Below are 19,125 nucleotides of genomic sequence, written 5' to 3'. Positions count from 1 at the left end.
GGGATGTGAAGTATTTAAAAATATATATATGACAAACGATGCTTATCAAATAAATGGCCTACTCTACCCTTTCAAAACCATCATTGAGACTGTAAGACATAAATGTTTAAGGGCTACCGATGAACCAAACCAAACCATAATTTGCATTAGTTTACAAAGGTTTCTGTTTCTTGTGTAGACTTTCTGACATTAAACAATGGTTAAAAGTTAGAACTCTATTTTTGGTTGCAGTGAATGAAAACAACCAACAGATGGTGCTAGATTTCTGTTATTTGCTAGGGCCATATAATCCCCCCGTGCTGGGATTCTGCGGAAATGTGTAAAAAGTTGACAGAGCCCAACAGGGAACTATGGGCTTCAAATAGGGCGGGCCAACCGTAATACTCCAATTAAGGATGAAAATAATTTAATTTGATAATGCATTGCCCAAATAATACTAAAAGCTATGATCGACTGTGTGTGTATAGCAATCCAGTAAGCACATTTGCTAGATAGGTTCCTGTGTGGTTCTGTTTACAAACATTAACATGAGTTAATAATTGGTGTTGTTACTAGATGCTTTGTTGATATTCAGCCGAACAGCCCAATTTTCTTTTTCATGAAGAGCTGTCTGAACCGAAATGGCCTGAAAAACCACCAGGGATGGACTTCTATCTCCGCTTCTCCTCTCGTGTGTGTGTGTGTGTGTGTGTGTGTGTGTGTGTGTGTGTGTGTGTGTGTGTGTGTGTGTGTGTGTGTGTGTGTGTGTGTGTGTGTGTGTGTGTGTGTGTGTGTGTGTGTGTGTGTGTGTGTGTGTGTGTGTGTGTGTGCCTCTGTATGTGTGTGCCTCTGTATGTGCATGTGCATGAGTTTGCATTTTTTTGAGAAGCATTCTTCTCAACTAATGCCTCTCAAACTTTTCCTGGTCCTTTTCTCGTTCTCCACCTTTAGTTTTTTCGCCTGGCCTTTCTAGTGTTGAGTTGGTGGGCGGCGGCCAAGCCACCAGGTATCTGTTAGGGGGGGCAGAGGGGTATGGGTCTGGTTAGTAATGAATAAGTTCTCCACTCACTCATTTTCCATAGAACACAGGCCTGCAACATTAATAGATGGGTCATTACATGTCAACGTTAATACGTTTATCCTACGAGAGATCGCTGCGAAATCTGGATTAGTGAACCTTGGGGAATTCAAAATGAATCCCAAGGGATAGTCAATAGTTGGTGCAAGATAAAATACACCTAGTGAATAAAATAATATAACGCTTTCTCTATGACTACATGATTTTAATATTGTGATGCACTGTAGCTAGAGATAAGCATTTTCAGACACACTATGTATACTGTTCTTGACGTATTAATATTTATTTTAACATAAACTAACGCACAAGCAAGCATGCGTGCGTACACACCCTCACAGACTGTCAGCAGAGTCCGATGTCCTCAACGGGAAACTTCAGACCTCTAATTTATTTAGTCTCTTGTGCTCGATAGATATGTTTAGGAGGGGTAATCTGAGGAGGACACACACGCTAACATTCACAAATAAACACTAATACATCAGCACGCAGGCAGACACACACTCGATCAGTCCCTTGTGTATGGCAGCGGGCAGCTGATCCGTCTAGTCCATGGTGTGCGCTCGGGAACGGAGAGATACACAGAGTGAGAATGAGAAGAGAGGTAGACGCAGATGTTTTTCAATTCTACTCGCTTCCTTTCCTCTGACATACCTACGTATATTCAATATGGCAGCAAGTTTTTTGTGTGTGTGCGCGTTCCTGTAAATAGCAAGCTACCAGTGCCACCGATGTCTCCAATTTATCAACGCTAATTAGAGACAATATGGGGGATTGGGGGGTCAGAGATAACTGAAATATAACAGAGAACAGAGGAACCAGGTGAAATAGCTGAAATAATTGCAAGGGTTTTTCAAACATACTTGGCTTCACTGATTTACTGTAAACCCTGTTGTTAATCCCTATTCATATATAGAAGTGTTTATATATAATCACAAGCAGCATGGTAACACCCAAGTTGCTCATATCCTATACCGCCCCCCCAGCCCACCTACAATGCTTGGCTATTTTAGTATTTGGCGGCTTAGCGGATGCCTTTATCCAGACCGACATACAGTGAGTTGTATATGGACGTCGATCAGGACGTCAGGACAGTTAGGCGGCAGACATAGGGCTTCGAACCCAGAATCTTTGAGTCAAATCCATTAATCATGACGAGATCCTGGTTGTGGTGACATTCTACCATAGGTGCCACACGTTATACCAATGCTCTGCAGGAATTCCCCTGGCCCGCCACTTAGTTCTGGCTCCCCTGATCCCTGTCATTTGCGGATGCATGAGGAGTGGGTAGTAGGGGAGTCGTGTATTCTTCTTCTCTGATAGCCATTATTGAGGTCATTGTGAAGCATTCAGTTTAACACACTGTGTTGATTTGGTTGTTTAATCTCTCTCTCTCTGTCTCTGTCTCTGTCTCGCTCTCTCTCTCTCTCTCTCTCTCTCTCTGTCTCTCTCTCTCTCTCTCTCTCTCTCTCTCTCTCTCTCTCTCTCTCTCTCTCTCTCTCTCTCTCTCTCCCTCTCTCTCACATTCTCTGTCTCTCTCTTTCACACATTCCCTCCCTCTCTCTCTCTCCGTCCTTAACTGTCTCGTTCTCTCTCTGTGTTTCTGTCTGTGTCTGTCTCTCTCGTTTTTTTTTCTCTGTCTGTCTGTCTGTCTGTCTGGATGTCTGGATGTCTCTCTCTTTCTCTATTACATTTCCCTAAATCCCTGTAATTACAGGACCTCACCCATGATTATCTCATAACCTGCCAACTGTGCGGTATTCTCTCTCTCTTTGTCTATTGCTCTCTCCAGTTTCTCCCTTGGGTGAATCCTGGGTTCCAAGTTAGTCGTTATTTAGATATGATAAACGTGTGCATTCAGTTTGTTTTCAGCTTTAAATGAGTCTGAATTTGACATTATCAGGATGGTGTATCTGTTGCATGTTTCAATTTGTAAACCACTCCTTTGTCAGTTCTAAAATTTCTACATGTCCTTTATTAATATGGGTACTGTATGTGCTCTTCGATCTTGGAAAGCATACGTTTTGTTTCTACTTTTCTTCAAGGTCCTGAGATTAAAACAATGACATAATCCAATGTAAATAGGGTTGGAGTTCCAATTTAGGTTTCTGGAATTACCTATAAACAAGTTAAGAGTTCTCAATGTCATTCATTGCCAATATCTAAAGTGACCAGTAACCAAGGGTCCATTCAGCTTCATAAATGACCATAAACGACCGGTCCATAAGGTGTCCTGATAAGCAGCAGTATGCTATCAGTAGAACGGCCGGACAGTGGAACAAAAGTGACGTCAGGTCGGGAGTCCACGCGAGTCGAAGTTCCCTTCCAAAGAGGGGGTGAGCGGACCGGAGGGGAAGGGAGATAGACGAGGAGATTGGCACGTATTCATTCAGGGGGGGCAACCATCCGGAGAAAAACAGCAACTACGCAAGTACAGCACATGGATCCACATTTCTAAGACTTTGTTTAATCCCTTCAGAATTACGTGATCGCCAGGCGTAGGCATTAAGTGAGCTGTCCGGGTACGTGCACATACACACACAAACATGCACGCGCACACACACACACACACACACACACACACACACACACACACACACACACACACACACACACACACACAGACCTGAATCCACCACGGCTTGCTATCTGTGCTTCTCACCCAACTGCCTGCTTCGCTGTTGCCTCGTTATCTCAATCAGATGCACTTTCTTTGTTGCTCGTCCATTGAAACCAGGGATTCTATCAAAAGCACCGATCTTTTTTTTCATTAAGGTGGGTTCTTTTTGCGTGACGGGTGGCAGGCTGCGGCATATGCTCCGGTGAGTGTTGGCTGTTGTTGCTGTATCTTGCTTTGTAGTTTTCTCCCTGAACGGGGCGATCGGTTCAAAGATGAATAGATTGCGTTTATATCACGATGGGTAGGCCTATCTAGATACTGCTGGTATACAGTAGGACTGCGTTGCTACTCCATGCTTTGGATTTGAACTTCACGGAGATATGTATCTCCAGTGTGGTAGCGTTGACTTAATGCGTGTGTACGTGAGGAGGGTTTGTTCCTGACACGGGCGGTTATACAGACACAAAGGCAGCTGGGGGAACCGGGCTGCAACACGACTCCCATCAACTACTGGAGACAGCTGTGTAACGTTGGACAGCTAAAATGCTTTTCATTAAGTGATTTCACATATACTATTGTTCTTTTTTAGGTATAACAAATGAATGGAAAATTCCATTAATTTATACAATTGTGTGTGCTTTCCATGAAGTGATTTCACATATAATATTGTTCTTTTGTAATGATAACAAATGAATGGAAAATTCCATTCATTTATACAATTGTGGAAAAAAACGACAACGGCCTCTCCAATGCTTTATCAATGCTTTATCAATAGCAACTGGTCCATGGCCGTTCTTATTCGTGTTCCAGTGCGTTAGAAAATAGACGACAAGGCAGAAGAACAACCAAAGCCCACATCCCAATGGTTATACATTATTTATAAAGTTAGCCCACCTTTGTACCGCCCACTGGCAATGCTCTCTTTCCCTCTCTGTTTCTCTTTTCCCCCCACTCTCTCTCTCAATCCCTCTCTCACTGTGTCTCTCGGTGTGTGTGTGTGTGTGTGTGTGTGTGTGTGTGTGTGTGTGTGTGTGTGTGTGTGTGTGTGTGTGTGTGTGTGTGTGTGTGTGTGTGTGTGTGTGTGTGTGTGTGTGTGTGTGTGTGTGTGTGTGTGTCTCTCTCTCTCTCTCTCTCTCTCTCTCTCTCTCTCTCTCTCTCCCCCCCTCCCCCCCTCTCTCTCTCTCTCTCTCTCTCTCTCTCTCTCTCTCTCTCTCTCTCTCTCTCTCTCTCTCTCTCTCTCTCTCTCTCTCCCCCCTCTATTCTCTCTCCCCATCTTTTAGACCAAGACGCACTGATTTGTAGGCTGCAAGGAAGAATGACTCCATGCAATACAGCAATAAACGAATCAATTATTTCTACAGAAAAGTTATCTGTCATCAACAATTACTTTACACACACACACACACACACACACACACACACACACACACACACACACACACACACACACACACACACACACACACACACACACACACACACACACACACTTGTAATATTATTGTCTGTTTTTCTAACCAATGCTTTTTACTTCCGTCTCTCCATCTTCTTCCCCAATTTTCTCTCCATTCTTAATTCCCCTCCCTCTCCCCCTCCCCCCCCTGCCTCCCACACTCCTTCCCCTCTCCCTCCCTTTACCCTCCCTCCTTTCTCTCCCCCTCCCCTGCATCCCCCCTTCTCCCCTCCCTACCTCCCTCTGCCTCCCACACTCCCTTCCCCCACTCTCCCTCCCTCTACCCTGCCTCCCTTCTCTCCCCCACCCCCTGCCACCCACCCTTCTCCCCTCCCTCCCTTCTCCCTTCACTTTGGCTGACAGCAGGCGGGCCGCTGTGACAGAGGGTCCGCACGACGCTCCTCTCAGTGTCCCTCCACAGTGACCCACCCGGCTGAGGCCGGAATACCCCAGGTTGGCGAGAGCACAACAGGAGGCAGATTACCGAGGGATTACAAATGCTCAGACACACCAACGTGCGCCCACGCATGCACTCACTATCGATGTCCAGTGAATGGTGGGAATCGGATCCCCTATACTGTGAACGGGCCTTTCCGTCTGAACTGTCTGATTGAATGACTGATTGACTGACTGGCCGAAATCCTCATTGGTCTGCGAGGAGGAGGGGAGCCCACAGCCAGCTGTTAGTGATTGAAGTGTATTTAACTCAATAATACCCATCACCACTAACACCCCCACCACCACTAGGCTGAATGAGCACGGAGGTTTTGAAACTTAACTGAGAGAAGGAGACAAAGACTGTGAGAGTTCAAAGAGAGCGAGAGATTAAAAGGAAAGCCTTGGATCAAGAAAAAAAGTAGAACCACTGTCTGTGGTACCACGGAACGTTTACACGTGTATCCGTGGGATCCCGGCACGCGAGAGGTCTGTTGTTGCCATGGAGACCGCTGGCCTGTGCCCCGGTAAGGAGCCACTATCGTCTCTGTGGTGTTATTACAACTTTTAGTGTAGGCGCCTGCTATCTGCTGTGTCAGGTAGTTTAAGAAATCCAAAGCACCAGTGTATAACTAGCCTGAACACGGAGGCGTTGGTACAGCATCAAGAAAAACAATGTTACCCTTGAGACACGGGACCAACTACCTGAACCCACACCGTGGGACTTTTATTGTTAAAGGTCCACCCGCAGCACCATTGACGGAACCAAATGTTTGATTTCTGCCCTACTGGTTTTATTTATTTTGATCCGTTCTGATCATCCTGAGCAGCGAGATACGCTTTTCATCGAGGTTCACTCGAGAGGATGTTGACAATGTAATCCCAGGAAATCCCAGTGTTTTACTGACTTTATGGAATTAAAACAGGGTTAAGCTGGGAGGACACACATGGCCTACTAAAACATGGCAGTCGGGGAATGAGTGCAGCAGAACCAATAGATGTAGATAAGAATTTCTCTCTTGCCTCCGGAGCACGGTTAAAAGTTAGCTGTATCCGGCTTTACTAAAAGCACTTTTTATTGTAAAACTGTATTTCCTGTGGAAAGCTCCTCTCTGATGTCCCCCCTGGGACCTTACCCTGGGGAGAGAAGGACCTCGGTACAATGCGAGACGGCAACACCAAGTCTGCTCCGTTCTTTTATATGATCACATTGAACCTGAAGTCGAGCAGCAGATCGCCCAACCCACCCGGCCCCCTGAGTGCCTACCATGGCACGATGTCACGACACCCCGCGCCTCCCTCACGGCTTTGACCTCGGGGGCCACTTTGTTGACCTTCGACCCCTGGGCGCCGGCGCCACGGGCCTGGTGCTGTCGGCGGTGGACCAGCGGACTGGTCAGCGGGTGGCGGTGAAGAAGCTGGTGATGCGCGACCCGGTGTCGGTGAAGCACGCCCTGCGCGAGGTCAAGATAACGCGGCGGCTGCGCCACGAGAACGTGGTGTGCGTCTACGAGGTGCTAGCCCCGTACGGTGTGCCGCTGCCCCGGGACCCCGCCCATCTTGGCGCCCTCTACATCGTGCAGGAGTGCATGGAGACGGATCTGGCCCGTCTGCTCGAACAAGCGCCGCTACCCACCGGTAAACTGCTTTTTATTTCCTAAACTACTCCCATGATGTCCACCTTGAGTTTGATACACCATTGTTAACATGATTGTCTTCAAAAGAATTCATGTATTTCTTTATTCAGATTAACCCTCAATTGAAATGAAAACTTTTGAGTTTAGTTGCTTAGTTGTTGGAGTCGAAATATGAAAAAAAAAAAGTCTATGTAAATCAAAACCCCCATGCTCCTGCTTCTTTGCAGTAGACTCCTAATGTACCCGGTTTACCTACGTGGGCTAAAGAGTTGAGGCAGGTTCTCTGCTTCTGTGAACCAGGTCACGCTACTCTGCTGTTCTACCAGCTGCTCCGGGGACTGAAGTTCATCCACTCAGCCAACGTTCTGCACAGGGACCTGAAGCCCGCCAACATCTTCATCAATACGGACCAACTGCTGCTGAAGATAGGGGACTTTGGCCTGGCCAGGATAGTCGACCCACATTACTCTCATAAGGTGATAATCAGCCGTAAAGGATAGCTGAAATACTTGTGTTTATTTATTTATTTATTTTTGTTGTTTTTTTTGCTCTGATTTAAACGTGGTCTCAAATCGATTGGTTGCATGGCCAGTGAACAAAGGAGAGAAATATCTCTGACAACTTGTGTAACTGGCCCAAAGTATTCAAAAAGTGCAGCCAAGTCACCTGATCACACTACTTCTGATCAGTGCCCTATGTAGCAAAAATAAATCGGATTTAGAAACTTTGACCGATTATGTGAGGTCCTGAAGACCCTCACACAGCCCTTCAACCTGGTAATCCACAAGACTGTTAAGAAGTGTTTGTACACTCGTGCTGGACATTGCAGAAAGACTTGTGTCTTTATAACTCCAATCCCCGTCCATACAATGATTTAGTACCAACAAGGCAAAGGTCGGCAAGGACACAAGCATTGACTGCTGTCAAGCTAAGGCTGTTTGCACAGCAAACAGCCTTAAAGGAGATCTGCTCAGGTTTTGCTTTGGGTCAAGATGTGTGTGATTATCTGTGTCTGTGTGACAATATGCATGGGTATGTGTGAGAGAGATGTGTTGCCTTGTTCCAACTGCCTTCACTGTGCATGAATGAATATCAGCACCGGCCCCCGATTCCGGGAGTTTAACAATGGCTTCAAGAGGTCCACTTGGTCACTCTGACTTCACCTCAGGATGACGTAAGATAGCAGCGCCCTCTGTGCATCCCGACAGGTCTCCCTTCACACCCTGACCCTGTGTGCCCGGACGGGACGTTCGGTTTCCTCTTTCCTAGCTGTGGTGTCATGTGATGTCTGTATCAGAACGGGCGGTGAGCTCGCCTGTCCGTTGTGGATAATGGTCTCTGAGAGATTAATACAAATCTTCACTGCTCCACTGTACTGCTCTACAGTCTAGTGTGATACTGATACGGCAGTAGGCACTCTGTGTGTGTGTGTGTGTGTGTGTGTGTGTGTGTGTGTGTGTGTGTGTGTGTGTGTGTGTGTGTGTGTGTGTGTGTGTGTGTGTGTGTGTGTGTGTGTGTGTGTGTGTGTGTGTGTGTGTGTTTGTCTGTGTGTGCTTGTGTCTGGCTTTGTGTCTTTGTGTGTGTGTGTGTGTGTGTGTGTGTGTGTGTGTGTGTGTGTGTGTGTGTGTGTGTGTGTGTGTGTGTGTGTGTGTGTGTGTGTGTGTGTGTGTGTGTGTGTGTGAAAGGATATCTCAGCTCTGAGCGCAGGGCAGTGCATCAGCAGGAAGCAAACACAGGGGGTGAAGAAGGGCAGAGTGAGCACAGGGAGAGAGAGAGAGAGAGAGAGAGAGAGAGAGAGAGAGAGAGAGAGAGAGAGAGAGAGAGAGAGAGAGAGAGAGAGAGAGAGAGAGAGAGAGAGAGAGAGAGAGAGAGAGAGAGAGAGAGAGAGAGAGAGAGAGAGAGAGAGAGAGAGAGAGAGAGAGAGAGTTAAACAAGGGCAGAGGAAAAAGAGAGAGAGTGTGAAGACATCAGATGTGAGAAAGGAGAGAGAGAATAAAATAGAGGGCACAGTGTACGTGTGTCTCCTGAGAGCACACCGTGTGTGTGTGTCTGTGTGTGTTGTTGTTGTTGTGAGTATGTGTGGCGATGTGTGTGTGTGTGTGTGTGTGTGTGTGTGTGTGTGTGTGTGTGTGTGTGTGTGTGTGTGTGTGTGTGTGTGTGTGTGAGAGAGAGGGTTTCTGATTGTGCGTATGTATTTGCGTTTGTGTGCGTGTGCTAGAGAATGAAAACAGAGTATTAGAGCATCTGGGGTTGGACCAGTTTCAGAAGAAACAGCGTGTCCTTGGCCAGAGTGTGTTGTTCCAAGACTCTCTCCACTGGTGCTGCCCATCGAGACAACTTGCTTTAGAAGTAGAAATGAGGACAAAGGGATCAGAGAACAAAGATTAATTATTCTATTACGGATCTCTTAATCTTTTTTCATCTCCAAACATGAAATACAAGGATTGTGAGTTTATGTGTGCGTGTGTGTGCATGTGTGTATATCTAGTGGCATATATGCATGTGTACCCTCGCTCATACAAATTGTAATGAGGAAATGTATTAACAAAGGCTGTATTCATACACTAAATCTGATGGTATACGAGAAATTGCGCGAAACAAGCAGGAGAGAGAAATATGATCAAAGTAGATTAATATTCAGGTTTCTCTAACCCTCTCTTTTTCTCTTTCTATCCCTCTCTCTCGATATCCCACCCTCGTTCTCTCTCTCAAGATGCAAGTATTTACAGGAGTGTCCTTAGACTCTCTATCTCTCTCCCCCTCTCACACCTGGTCCCTGTCTTGCCATCTGAAGCAGAGTGCAGAAGGGGAGGGGTGTTCAGGCATGCTGACCCAGAGATGATAAACACAGGAGGGACTAGAGGGGAAGAGGCAGCACAACAGCTAGAAGTCATATGAGTTCAGCCACTGACACTCAGAGAGGCAAATGCAGCTTAGGGAAGAAACACTGTAATTTATTGAGTACATTTTATAAACTAAGATGCCGGGGGCCGAACACGTGTGTTCATAAATGATGACGATATGTGACTGCTACTATTTAATCCATTGCTTCTTAAAAAGACAAGTAGTATTATGAACCATTACTGTAGGTGCAAGACATGATGGCCAGGCATAATGGTAAGAAATGTGTGCACTTACAGTATTGTAAGACACTTTGGATAAAAGTGTCCACCAAATGGCATAGTGGTGTGTAATCATAATATAATGAATGCATTTTGCTGAATCCAAAATGAGGCAAAAATTAAATATGCCATTTGGCTGACGCCTTTACCCAAACCATCCAAGATTAACATGAGTGCTTGCATATTTAAAATGGAGCCCCAGTGGGAATCGCACCATAACCATGCCCTGCAAATTGAGGACAGGAAGACAGAATAGGGCTTTTTTTTTTTTTTTTATGTCATGCTCTGCTACTTATTGACACGTTATGAAAGCATGTGTCTGTGATTAATAAGTATGTGTTTCTGATGGTGTTAATGTCAGGGCCAAGGCGAGTGACAAGGACTTGTTATAATCGCAACAGAGTCGACACGTACGTGTAAGATAACAACACGTTATTTATAAGCATTATTCAATTAGACTATGATATTATCAAACCCACTTCCGGGACTGTTGAACTTCAGCAATGATCAGAACATCAGATTAGATCAGAATTGAGGATTGTCTCCGTACACCAGAATCACAACATCCCCATAAGAACTGACACAGAGCCGAGGAGGACGAAGCTCTGGGGAGGCTGAGGGGAGAGGGGGGGGGGGCAGAGCGTACAGGTGAAAATTGTCAGGGTAGGTAAAGAACGAGAAAGGGAGGGATGCAGCGAGAGTGTGAAAGGGAGACGAAAATGAAGAGACAGTGAAGGGAGGGAGGATGAGGTGGAAGAGTTGGGGCTGGGAACGGGGGGCTTGATGACTCTCCAAGCGGCGATATGGAGAGACGGAGGGTCAGGTGGACGGGGGAAAATAAAAGGTATGTTTGGCGGGGATGGGGTGAGAGAGGAATGGAGGGAAGAAGGAGAGGAGGGTGAAAGTGAGTATGTGACGTTTTGCAGAGAGAGAGAGGGAGGGAGGGGGCGAGAGAGAAAATGACTGGGGCAAAATGGAGGATAGGGCAGAAGATGTGCGTGTGTTTTGTCCAGTGCTCATCAAACATTCAACAGTCGTTTCTGCTCTGTCATCCGCTGGCATGCTGTGCCCGATCTGGACCCCAGGAGAGGGAGAGCAGGGAGGAGGGGGAGGAGGAGGAGGAGGAGGAGGAGGAGGAGGAGGAGGAGGAGGAGGAGGAGGAGGAGGAGGAGGAGGAGGAGGAGAGGTTGGGGAGGAGGGGAGGTTGGGATGTGAAACAGGAAGAGGAGACAGAGAGAGGCCCAAGTGAGCCAGACACGAGGATGACAGCATGAGGTGAGAAAGCAGGAAGGAGGTGGCGTGAGGACGCCAGGCTGAGATCTTGAAATATCCCAGCATGTAATTAAAGGTTATATTTGTATGACTTTGGAAGAGGGCCTTTTACTGCATCAGAGAAGGCGGTCACAGCTGTCTTATAACGAGAGACTATGCTGTGCACTATGTTAATAAACCAGCGTAGTTCATTGTTCATTTGGTGAAGAATGGTATATGATGTGTAGTTGTGTCACTGATGATATACAACTCTGGTATGATCGATTATATCAAAATATATTGAATATAGTCAGCGATGTTCAGAAGCATTCATAGCAAATATGTTAACTTTTTATGATTGTTTTTATCGTGTGTCAACACACAAACACATACTTTTTATAATCTTCCCTCAAGCTCTCTTCTTTTGGTTTGCCTTATCTCTTTCTATGTTATTTCTCTCTCTCTCTCCAGGGCTACCTCTCTGAAGGCCTGGTGACTAAATGGTACCGCTCTCCTCGACTGCTGCTCTCGCCCAACAACTACACCAAGGCCATCGACATGTGGGCTGCCGGCTGCATACTGGCCGAGATGCTCACTGGTCGCATGCTTTTTGCAGGTAAAAAGTACATGCCTTTCGCTTATCCACTAGAACATGAAGAAGTCCATGGATACTTTAGTTGAACTGTTGTCTTTGCGCCCCCTGTTGGCAATGTGCGGTATAATAATATAACGTAAACAGACATTTGAAGCTTTAAGAAAGGGAATTGAACAAGTGTATTTCTATAGTGTCCAGTCCCCCCGGTGTTGATTTAATTTATTAGTGCTTGCTTTGTTTTCTCTTCTTATTGCCAATTACACGCTTATAGATCCTGTCCCAGCAACATGATTCGAAACAAATATGAAGCAGGAAAAAAAGGATTATTATCCAGGACTCTCTTGTTAAAGAGACTACTGTCTCAATGTGACTACCCTGGTAAAACAAAGGATAAAAAAGAAAGAATAAAAAAAAGTATTCATCTAAATGAGACTAGACTACTACTTCATAGCTGCAAACAATTCTTAGATAAATATTTTTTACAGACCTACTGGTATTGTCCTGTTGGAAGTCGTTGACGTGTTTCCATTGTGTCTACATTGGTTTACTGCGGTCTGCAGGAGCCCATGAGTTGGAACAGATGCAGCTGATCCTGGACACAGTGCCCGTTCTGAGGGAGCAGGACCGACTGGACCTCCTGCAGGTGATGCCTTCCTATGTCAGCCGTGGATGGAGGGTCCGGAGGACCTTCGCTCAGCTGCTGCCTAAAGTAGAGGCTGAAGGTCAGTAAGGAACTCACACTGCTATCCTGCTGTAGTCAGTGTTGAGCCATAGTTATTTTAATAACGTTATCAATACAATCGTATTCTATTACTGATATATTCTGCAAATAAAAAATGTCGCTCTTTATTAAAAAAAATCGTAACATGGACACTCCCAAAACCTCTCCCAAATCACGCCACCCAGACAGCCGAGCTACGCATGTTGACGTCACACAGATGGACAGCCAGTTACAACACTTGTTAAAGAGAATTTTGAATTCTGAAACCTTCTCGCCTACTCACTGGGAGGGGTCGCTTGTGGAAGCGGCTATGGTCTGTCTTTTATCTAATAGAATTGCATCAGCTCCTCACTAACTTGCCTGATCCGAGATGGACGCACCTCCACGATCTCACTTCCCCTCTGTTTATGGCCTCATACCTCAAACACCGAAGTATAGATAATTGCATAATGAATACTTTATAATGAATCGTCATTATCATCATCATCGCTCCATATTATGGAATCGGTTCAAATCTCTTTCAATTCCACTTTTTGACACATTTGAGTATGTGTCCTCGCTCGATTCTACAGCCCTTTCATTAACAAAATGCTCCCGTCCCCCTCTCCCCTCTCCTCCTTTCTCTCCTCCCCTCTCGGCTGCTTTCGCTCCAGCCGTTGACTTCCTGGAGCGTATCCTGACCTTCAACCCCGCCGACCGGCTGACGGCGGCGGCGGCGCTGTCCCACGCCTTCCTGAAGCAGTACTCGTGCGCCGAGGACGAGCCCACGACCAAGCAGCCCTTCCGCATCGAGGACGAGCTGGAGGACAGCCTGGTGGCAGAGCACAGCCACAGCGCCAGCAGCACCAGCCAGGCCGACAGCCTCCCCTGGGACAGGTGGGCTGCTCACGGGCCCCCACCAGTTTTCACTGTGTATCTCCTGGTTGAGGACGTGGTTTCAGTCTTTGTTACTCAACTTCAGTCATTTACTGTCTATATACGCTTTACACGTACAGCACGGTATTCATTCCTTTTCAATTCATTCTAGCGCAGTTCTGTTATTAGTTTTTTATTGTTATTATGATTGAATACAATAGCATTATTGTATTCTATTATTGGAGATATTGGATGGATGTTTGGAATTAGAAGTAAGTCAATTTTGACTGTACGTTTCTACGATCCATTGAGCTACATATTGATGGACCAAACCACTGGGACCCCCTACCCCATGGGTCTACAGGTTCGAGAGCAGCCTGTCCACTGAGCTGTGCCTGCGGCAGGTGGGGGAGGGGTGTCGATGTGCGCCCCCTGGGGGACGCCTCTCCTCCCACCTGGGGGACACAATGGAGGAGGAGGAGGTCCAGCGAGACCCGCGCGCCGGTTCCACCTCCCTGGTGGAAGAGGCCCAGGTGAGATACACCCTTCTTCTCTTAAGGTTCGCAATCTCAAAAGAAGTTAAATTCATGATTATCTGCCAATATGAGGCATGAACATCCACTGTCCACACAGAGACACAAAGATTGGGCTCTTACGGCTTCTACCTAGTGTTAATAAATATGGATATGTTGATTCTAATTTTTTTTTCTCTCTCTTACTTGTCAACATTTTAATGATTTAAATAATGTGTTACAATGTGTGGGATGGTACAAAGTTTAAAAATATGCATTGAATTTTGAAGTCAATTTTGTCCAAACATTTTTTATGTTATTCACCATGTTGTGCCATTTTAATGCTAGTACCAGAGGTTATAGTAAAGCTTATATTTATATTTGTCCCCTCTATTTCTTACGTTGTTTCATTCTTTATTTCCTTCTTCCTCTCTTTTCTTCGTTGTTTCCGTTTCCAGGTTGACCCACGCAAACACTCCCACAGCAGCTCTGCGGAGCGCTTCCTGGAGCACTCCCACTCGTCTCTGGACCGGGCTGTGGGTGGCGGCTCCAGCTACGGGGAGCTGGACTGCGACCGCTCCTGCGACTACAAGGTGGGCTCCCCGTCCTACCTGGACAAGATCGCCTGGAGGGAGGGCAAGCCCCAGCACTACTCTGAGCCCAAGCTCATCCTGGACCTGTCCCATTGGAAACGCAACACCCTCGCTAACACCAAGCACACTGCTAACGCTAAAGCCCTGTCCGCCCCAGCCGAGCCAGTCGCAGGCGGCATGGAGGAGAAGGAGGAAGAGCTAGAGGGGGGCCTGGCAGAGGGAGAGGAGGAGACAGGAGACTTGTTCAAGGAGATCTCCCGCTGGGTGGAGACCACCAATTCCGGTCTCCACTCCCCGAGTCTGAGCCCGCCTCCGGGCCAGCTCTCGCCGTCCTGTTACACCTTCTCTCCCCCTCTCCCTCTCTCCCCGACCGACGTCACCACCTCTCTCTTCCACCGGCGCGCAGCGCTCGGCGCGCAGCTGTTAGCCGACTGCGACGGGACCGTTACCCACTGCGGCATGCTAAGCCCTCTTCCTCCTGCGGTGTCTTCCTCAATCTTTCTCCCGTCGCTTTTACCTTCCTCTCCCTCCTCTCCGTTCCCGCCGACGTCCCCAGAGCCTGCCGTCTCCTGGCCCACCTCACCTGCTCCTCATCCTTCTCCTCCCTCTGCTGCTGTGCGGGAGCCTGCCTCTGGTGTTTCCTTCCCTTCTCCCTCTTCTCCTTTGCCACCCACTTTGCCTCCTCCTCCTCCTCCTCCTCCTTCTTCTCCTCCCTCTGCTGCTGTGCAGGAGCCTGCCTCCGGTGTTTCCTCCTCCTGTGCCTCCTCTTTTCCCCTCCTCTACGAGGTCCATAGCACGGCTGTGTTGGAGGAGGAAGAAGAGGTGCTGCCCGCCAAGCAGGAGGCGAGGCTGTTTGACCTGGACGTCTTCATCTCCCGGGCACTGAAACTGTGCGGGCAGAGCGAGGACAAAGCGGAGGGGAAGAGTGCGAGAGAGGGCAGGGGGACAGGAAAGGAGGGTAAGCAGGTGAGCGTTAACCAAAGGGTCTCCAACTCTTGATGCAGACGGGTCGGTTGCATTCGGACATTCTGAGTTCTGCATTTAAACATTATGCGACACAATAACAACGAGTGAATTAAAGCGCTGACGATGTTTTTCAACGCCAGGCGTTTACTACATGCCGAGTGTTATTTTCCTCTGACAACTCTTACAAGTTTAGTTTCTTTTTTTCTTTTTTTTACTCGAGGGTTGAGGGTTTTATGGTAATATCATCCTCAAACCAGCTTTTTTCTAGGTACTCTCTGGTTCCTCACTGAAATATCTCCTCAAAATGTAATCACTGAAAGGTTGTTAGTATGGCACTGTTTATGTTACTTGAAAGTCAAACAACGCCTGCTTTTTTGCAGGAACTGGCCTGATGCATGGTGCATAGTAATGACTTAAGAGTTAACATGTTGTCAAAAACACATCCTCTTAGTTTAATGATAAATCCTGTGATAGTAAAATAGTCTTCCAGCCATGAAATTGTGTATGTAAAGGAGCCATTAAGCATAGAGGATCTGATTATACTGACAATATAATCAGTTAATTGAGTTCAAACTCATGAAGTTCGCACCAATGATGTCATTATTTTGATCAGAATGCTCCCACAGTGCTTTCAAATTGCAATATGTTGTGTACATTTGTATCATATCAAATTCATTATCATCTTATTTAATGCTCTGATGTCTAACTATGGTGTTATATGTCCACTACTGAGTTCACTTTTGTTTTTGATTTGCAACTGTGAATTGTTGTGTTAAGTAAGACATTTTCTTTTTAGCAGCAACATTTTAAAAGACGTAACCCCATGGTAACCTGTCTTAACAATGACCCACAGATATGCCATTACCTGCTGTACTCTTGGGACATATTGAATGAGATCACTTAGTTATTGGGCGAAACAGCTCATTACAGTAAGCCACTAACATCTATGATCAAAATGGTACATTCATCTCACATCCTCTGGACAATATAGACACTTATAGAAAATATATTGTCAAACAAATGTGAAGTTGTCCGTTGAAAGTCATACATCCTCTCATCATTTGTTCTTTCAGACTTTAAGGAACTATTCCCACATGATTGATAATGTTCTGATATGTAACAGCATACATACATTTTAATGTATTATTATTAGCAACAGGGTTGACCATTATTTTGAACAAGACTCCTCTGAGTAAGAGGTGAATCTATTGGAGGCAGCAAACCTTTTCTGCTTCTGGGCAAGCCTTAAGCCACAAATAAGACATTTATTAATTCAACAGAATTCGACCAGTATTGTTTATTATTTGCTCACGTCTGTTGACAATATTTCTTCATCTGTGACTCAACTTTGTCATTCTTACTTCTGTACATACAGGATCGTAGACTGAAACACTGCCAACACAGAAACATTGCCTGAAAATGGAATCACAATACATTGTTCAATACATCACATGTGACTTCTCAAAATGTGTAATGGCTAGCATCAGTGCTACACCTAATCTATACAAAAAGCTAACAACTAAAAAAAACACCACAGATGTAATGCAGTTGCCTTATAAGCTAGCAAAAACTGCAATGTATGTATGTACAATAATAACTGGACTTTTATTCGACAGTAGATCATCGATCTATATCCTCGATTATAAAACGCTAGCACGTCAACATAGTATTTTCCTCTGTTGCTGCCCTCAACAAATGTATTGAGATCAGAGACAATCCTTCAGGCTGAGTGTCGTGTTAATGCCTACAGTTTATTATCTTGTAGCTAATAGCAGACACACAAAGGATTGTATCACCCTTTAGGAGTTACACAGCTGCTGAAGGGAACTGAAAGTTGCGTTGGCAAATAGCATCATGAGCTAAAAAGCACATTTTTAGTTCCTAGCACAACCAGGGATACAGTTTTCCACAAACACAATTAAATAGGCCTACATATTTGTTAGCGAAAGAAGTTTGCACCAATTACAATAATTATCTTGAACTTGGTACAAACTGTTTTTTTAGCAGTCATTCAACTGAATAAAAACTGCCAAACATACAAATGTGTTCATTTATGATTAACAAAACAGCAACATGGCTTTGCTTTGCTTTGGTTGCATGTGAAAGGAATTGAAAAGGAGGTCTAGCAATCAAAATTGAATGTAACAGTTGATATTTGTCTAGTCATATCAATTTAATCAACAAGTTACACGCACACACCTAGCAATAATTTAATTGAGACAGTACGCAGATGTCAACACACACAGTTGGTTAACGACTTTCTTCTTTTAAGTGTTAAGCTATGTGGACATTGTGCCTCAGTATACCCAAATACTTCCAGCTCGCTGAATGTTTAACATGTCCTCGCTGCATGGCTTTATAAGTCTTTGGTTCAGTCTTCAGTCAGACCTGTGTGGGTTGCTCTTCCGGAAAGGCTTTAGGTAGACCTCAGCTTTTATGAGAAACAACATGAGAGCTTTTTGATGCTCATTATTGACTTTTTGTAGGCTTTGTTTTTGCTGACAAATATATAATAAAATGTATAAAACACAATGATTGAGTAAAGTAATTTGGGGTGAGAAGGGAGGCCGATCAGTCTGAGTTGGCAGATCTTAAGCATGAACACACACAAGCGCCCGCGCGCACATTTGCACGCACACACACGCACATGCACAAACAAACAAAACAAATGACCTTCAGCTTAAAGCAGGGCATCTTCTCAGCGCAGCTGTGACACTCAACGATGACGCAATGATGACTATGCGTCTGTTGTAGAGGTGTGTTCAGTGTTCTTCTAGGAGCACTATCCTGACCACGTTTGCTATTCAAAGGTAGCAGTAAGCATAACTACGGTGTAAATGTTTTTGCATTGTATTATATATTTTATCTCTTATTAAACTACTTCTGTGCTGTTACACAGAATTCCCCTTCCTAGGGATTAACAAAAATGTTATCTATCTATCTAAAGTCGTAGACAGGAATTATTTTTTCAGTTTTACAACGCCCACTCATCATGCTTGCCATTTTTAAGCATTCTCACATTCTTTTGCTGCTCTCTAGTGTTTACCTTAAACGTCTACATTGCTCAGTTACACACCTAATATTACAAATTCACTCGCTTACCCTATTTCACTATTGTAAGCAGGTAAGAAAAACCATGGACGTATTATAATGAAATGCCTGTGAGTATTATACTATGAAGAATGCGTAGTTTTTTTCCTGGTTTTGCAGTAAGAAGTTGTATATTTTATGTATAAATAAAAAATAAATAAAAAATAAAAATTGTACACCAAATATGATGATAGCGATGTTATAATAAAGGATGACTGTTA

General features: G+C 45.3%; 1 protein-coding gene across 6 annotated transcripts; it reads left to right on the top strand.

The window, feature by feature from the left end:
• Positions 1 to 3,377: 3,377 nt before the first annotated feature.
• On the top strand, positions 3,378 to 19,006 carry mapk4 (mitogen-activated protein kinase 4). 6 transcript variants are annotated; one of them, XM_056592784.1, is made up of 9 exons: positions 3,378 to 3,576; positions 3,830 to 3,876; positions 5,494 to 7,200; positions 7,500 to 7,675; positions 12,044 to 12,188; positions 12,728 to 12,889; positions 13,542 to 13,764; positions 14,108 to 14,276; positions 14,714 to 19,006. In XM_056592784.1, exons 3-9 carry the CDS (start codon positions 6,831 to 6,833, stop codon positions 15,845 to 15,847), a joined length of 2,379 nt encoding a protein of 792 aa, XP_056448759.1. In that variant the 5' UTR covers positions 3,378 to 3,576; positions 3,830 to 3,876; positions 5,494 to 6,830; the 3' UTR covers positions 15,848 to 19,006. The 6 variants fall into 6 exon arrangements, with proteins under 6 accessions (XP_056448759.1, XP_056448757.1, XP_056448761.1 ...); XM_056592782.1 differs by having other exon boundaries at positions 5,491 to 7,200; XM_056592786.1 differs by lacking the exon at positions 3,830 to 3,876 and adding an exon at positions 3,792 to 3,829.
• Positions 19,007 to 19,125: the final 119 nt, after the last annotated feature.

The sequence above is a fragment of the Gadus chalcogrammus genome, chromosome 6 (genome assembly GCF_026213295.1).
Source record: "Gadus chalcogrammus isolate NIFS_2021 chromosome 6, NIFS_Gcha_1.0, whole genome shotgun sequence".
Lineage (NCBI taxonomy): Eukaryota > Metazoa > Chordata > Actinopteri > Gadiformes > Gadidae > Gadus > Gadus chalcogrammus.
Note: the sequence above shows the minus strand (reverse complement) of the source record. Positions and strands in the feature narration are given on the sequence as shown.

Bases quoted from the DNA above. Each gene is read 5' to 3' on its own strand.
- mapk4 (XM_056592785.1), top strand. From the start codon at position 6,831: ATGGCACGATGTCACGACACCCCGCGCCTCCCTCACGGCTTTGACCTC. The intron at 12,189-12,727 runs GTAAAAAGTACA...TGCGGTCTGCAG, and splicing joins TGGTCGCATGCTTTTTGCAG to GAGCCCATGAGTTGGAACAG. The intron at 14,277-14,713 runs GTGAGATACACC...TTCCGTTTCCAG, and splicing joins CCCTGGTGGAAGAGGCCCAG to GTTGACCCACGCAAACACTC.